Source organism: Salvelinus namaycush, chromosome 16 (genome assembly GCF_016432855.1).
Source record: "Salvelinus namaycush isolate Seneca chromosome 16, SaNama_1.0, whole genome shotgun sequence".
NCBI lineage: Eukaryota > Metazoa > Chordata > Actinopteri > Salmoniformes > Salmonidae > Salvelinus > Salvelinus namaycush.
In genome coordinates, this window is record NC_052322.1 from 14,738,661 (window position 1) to 14,743,608 (window position 4,948).

The window sequence follows — 4,948 nt, forward strand, 5'->3', positions numbered from 1 at the left end:
CTAAAAGCAATGAGTCTAAACCTATAAGTATACACATATGCGCACTAAAGTCATTATATATTCAATTTAAAAGGGATATTAATATATGCTTACAAACTTGCAGATCTATAAATTCATTTGTTGGCCTTGCCCCGGTGGAAAATAGATAGGTTAAGCATGACGTAACTTCGGAAGAATTTAAATGAGTGTCCGTATAACTAAGATTAGATGGATTTAAGTAGTCTAAGTAGTATTTCCAGATCCCTCCAATGCAATTGATGAACTGATCTATGGACCAGAGGGGAGGAGAAGAAAGAACGAATACGGTATCATACCATCCATAGGCAGATTATAAAGACGGTATATGTTGACTATTTGACAGTCTTACACCACACCTGAATTTATGCACTGTTGGCTGCATGCCTTCATAGGAGGCGTTTTTAAAGAAGTGATTAGATTGTTTGCTGAGATGGAGCATTCATTTTTCCTGTAGTATTATATAAGAAAGTATTTTCCCCCAAAAAATTGCTCTCTAGGCTGTTAATTATATGAACCTTTTACTGCAGTGGGCAAAATCAGGGTCACGGAGTGTTTTTTGATTGTTTTAAACAAATCTACTTTGAAACAAAAGTATACACCTCACACACATGGTTATGGGCTTACAAAAAATACACCTGTAATGTCAGATGTAGAGTTGAAATGAATTAAATTTTGTGTTAGCATCCTGAAATATGAAGACTGAAATATAAGAAAACTGTTTAACATAGAAACACCGGATTTTCAGCGTAAAAAAATGCAGATTAATTATGAAATTATGAAAAATAGTAATAACTTTCCATCCATGAGGCCACTAGGCTACAGGCTATGTTGTGCAACCTGGATTTGGGGGTAGACATAACATAGTAAATGTACATCCGGGATACAATCAGTATATCTTGCGTTTTGTATGGTATGTATTACTTTGTGGATGTCCATCATCCATTTTGTATGATATGTTACGAATTGCAATTTGTTCAGCATGTTAAGAATTTTCTAAACATATGATATGTTACAAATTCCAATTTGTGTGGCTAACATTAGCTAGGTGGCTAGGGTTAGGGGTTAAGGTTAGGGTTAGGAGTTAGGTTAGACGTTTGCATTATACACCCACCTTCTGACCAATCACCCTACTTTTGTTTTTGTTAAGTAACCTTCTGTCTTATGTAACCATACCAAACGTAAAATATCATACTAATTTGAGTGTCCCGGATTTACATCTACTATGTTACGTCCAGTCTATGAGACCAGGCTGTGTTGTGATGCATAGTAGATACCTACAGAGCATCTTCAGAATCACAAATCAACTAATTAATGGAATATGGTTCATACTCTCCGCTGATTGAATCACTTAAGTGCCCTCTGCTACCTTGTAAAGTTAATATAAAAGAACTGTGAGAGGCATAACAATCCCCATCGAGTCTGCCTGCGAACGTTTATAGGGGGTATCTGTTAAAGTTGTTCATGTGAGAATATTATGTGAAATATATGCTCTTAAAGTAACCTTATTGAATATCGTCTGATTTTAACAGAGCCAATGGTTTCAACCCGCTGACCCCGATACTGTAAATATGAGTAGAGCGCAGCAATGAACATCAGTCTTTTCTTAAAACAAGCTTGTAAAAGAGGGACATCACAGCTTTATATGACATTGAATTCAACCGTAATTTGCTTGAAAACAAGATGTCCTATGCACCCTCTCCTTCTTGGAAAATAAATAGTTTTCATAAGAAATACTATTTGAAAACTTTTGCCAGCTAATAAAGATATTAAACGAGACTAGGGACAGTTTCACATATTTGTACAGTATAGCGTACAAACTGAGAAGTAGGTTTGGACTCTACTGGCTTCCAGAGAATAAAAAATAGATTCTACATATTTAATAAAATATTTATAGCACTTTTTTTAAAAAGCATATAAACCCCCATATTACAGAAGTTAATGTTTTGTTTTGTCTGAGATGGACCAAGTGGGTGGTACCCTGGTGTAGAATAAATTAGCCCTCAGACCACGTGACTTGGGGTTGACCAATCAGTTGCACCCCCAGGTTTAACTACGTTAAATGTCAGATTGCAATAAACTAGAAGCTGTTGGTCGGGCCCGCGGAAATGGGCGAGCATAATCTTCTTAATCCCGGGTTTGTGGGACCTTTGGTAAACATCCACACTGGAGACACTTTTTACTTTCCGAATTTCAGAGCCTCGGGGGGACAACTGGCGGGGCTACCGTCTCTCCCCTACCCGAGAAGGGACAATGTTTGCTCCCTCCCGTGGAACCCATCGGAGCCGTGCAATGGATACTCTCAATCCTACTTTAGCAGCCCCGTATCTATTAACCCTTCTTTCAACCGGTCGTGTGAAATTACTCGACCGGAGGAGGGTAAATGTTATTATAGCAACGGCAGCGCAAGCAACAGAGAGAGCTGTTCCGGTGGTGGCGGGAGCAGCCTAAAACGAGAGGATAGGGCGAGGGACACATCATCATCCATAACATCTGATCACGGTATGCACACTGGCATGGGCAGCAACAACAGTGGTGCCTTTTCCAAGTATGATTATGGGACCGAGCAACTCACTCAAGACCCGCAGTCCTGCCTATCTCTGGAATCCGATTCCAACTCCTCACTTCTAAACGAGGGCAGCAAACCGTCCTCCAGCGACCCTCAGACCCTGGTGTCACCGGGAAACCACACCGTCCACTCGGGCAACATAACTGCAGGCGGAGGTGGGTCCCATTTTCATTCATCCAGACACTGTTATGTGAAATTAGAAATCCCAAAGATGTTTGTTTATTATCAAATGACTCGTACTAGTTCAGCATAGCCAGGGATTTGTTGTAGACTAGGTATTCGTAATCATGATGCTCATCACATTGTTTTGATTTTTGCCTGCAGGCGACTTGACTTGCATGTTGGACAAACGCTGCTAGGGGTTTGGGGTTGCCATACAATGTTCCATCATTCTTCAAGTGTTTGTGTACGGTTACTGATAGAACCAACCAGAAGGCTATATATAGACTGCAGACCATTTTAGTACACGGTCTTAGGTCTTACTGTCCTGTCTCAAGAGTCAGAGACAAAAAAATCTGAATAACCTAATCGATGTGAAAGTATCAGTTCAGTCTATTTGGATCATATAGCTTGTTAGAACATGTCTATTACGCACAGATTACGCACACAATGAGTACAGTGATTTAAAGAGGTAATGCGCTGTGGATGACTGCATCGAATAGAGAGGGGTTTCGTTTTAATGACTCGTAAACTCAATTAATATCTGTCGCTGTGTACAATAAGGAGTCGTTTAATATGCCTGGAAACTGGTAAATAAGTAGGGGTATTTGCAAGGAAAGATTTAGGCCTAATTATCACGTTAATGCAGCTTTAACTGCGTCAGTAAAACTTCATGTGACACAAACTACTGTAAATTAGTGGTCCCTTTGACTTTATGTATAAACACGACAAGAAGGACACAGAGAATTCCAGCTGCTGCTTCTGAACAAACATGCCCCATGTCATTGAATGAGATTCAGACATAGACTGCAGACCAAAACAAGTCAAGTGTAACACAACAGGTTGTGTGTATGTGCACAGCACAGGAAGTCACATTGTAAGGAGAGTATCCCCTCCCCTTGGAGGTGACCGTGAGCGTAATTTGTAGACCTAACTGTTGTGACTTATCCATCTGTTGTATGCTCCCTCCAGGTGCCCCGTGGTATCCGATGCACAGCCGGACCCGAAAGAAACGCAAGCCCTACTCCAAGCTCCAACTGGCCGAATTGGAGGGCGAGTTCATGCTGAATGAATTCATCACCAGACAGCGGCGGAGGGAGCTCTCTGACCGCCTCAACCTCAGCGACCAACAGGTTAAAATCTGGTTCCAGAACCGGCGTATGAAGAAGAAGAGACTGATGATGAGGGAGCAAGCTTTGTCCTTCTTTTAGAATTAGCAGAGATGCAGCATACGGAGAATCGATTGATGGGCAGTATTTCTCCTGTCTGCAATTGCTATAAATGCATGCAAGCACCTAGCCTACTCTCACTCCATCTCTATCACACAGGAGGTACAAAAGGATCAGGGAGGTATTTGAGGTGTAGGTCCCAAAGAAAACGACCAAGTGATACTGCTGCCATAACTTAGAATCTCTGCAGAGTTGTGCCAGATAGTACTTCCTGTATAGTGTTATGGTAAACCACTTATACAGACGTTTATACACTTGTGAGATGATATTCTTGCGTCCCCCGCCGGATAGGCCTAAAGGATAGAATTAGTGCATGGTGTCCTAGACTCTGGTAAGTTCCCAAGCCCTTAAAAATGAATAATTGATTCTGATAAAATACTTATAACCGCGTAATAGTCATATGGCCAGTGAATATGAATTTGAAAACTAAATGAACTAAATGAAAAGCAATGTAGCCTAATAAGCAAATGAGGCCAGAGTGAGAGATTAACCCGTAATCAAGCCAATTCTCCAATGTAGACCTAACTGAATCATCTTTAGGCGCATTCATTGTCACTGACAGTGTAGATTGGTTAAGATGGAGGACATTTCCAGTTGTTTAATATCTCCCAAAGTTCACTTGTAAGTGATGCGAAACACAATACCCTTATCTACTTTTCGTGGTCTCCGCCACGTGTTTGGGCACGGAGTCAGACTCCAAGACGCACATCAGAGGATCTTAGAGATAGCTAAAACTCTAAATCCATGCCAGCCTCTTTATGAATGCAGCGCATTGAACTATTATTTTCCATGAATTCGTTCATGTGCTGACAACTTTTTCTAGATAGTTTCACTTTTTTTATCGCCTCTCTCCTCATCTCCCCCTCTGAGCCAACCGCATCTCATAACATTGGTGTTCACTCTTAGAAAAAAAGGATCCAAAAGGGTTATTCGGCTGTTCCCCATAGCATAGGGGACTGGAAAAGTCTCAATGGGT

General features: G+C 41.0%; 1 protein-coding gene across 1 annotated transcript; it reads left to right on the forward strand.

The window, feature by feature from the left end:
• The first annotated feature begins 2,051 nt into the window (after positions 1-2,051).
• Positions 2,052-4,054, forward strand: LOC120060638 (homeobox protein Hox-C12a). Its single transcript, XM_039010023.1, has 2 exons — positions 2,052-2,739; positions 3,716-4,054. The coding sequence occupies exons 1-2, from the start codon at positions 2,124-2,126 to the stop codon at positions 3,952-3,954; spliced, it is 855 nt and encodes a 284-aa protein (XP_038865951.1). The 5' UTR covers positions 2,052-2,123; the 3' UTR covers positions 3,955-4,054.
• Positions 4,055-4,948: the final 894 nt, after the last annotated feature.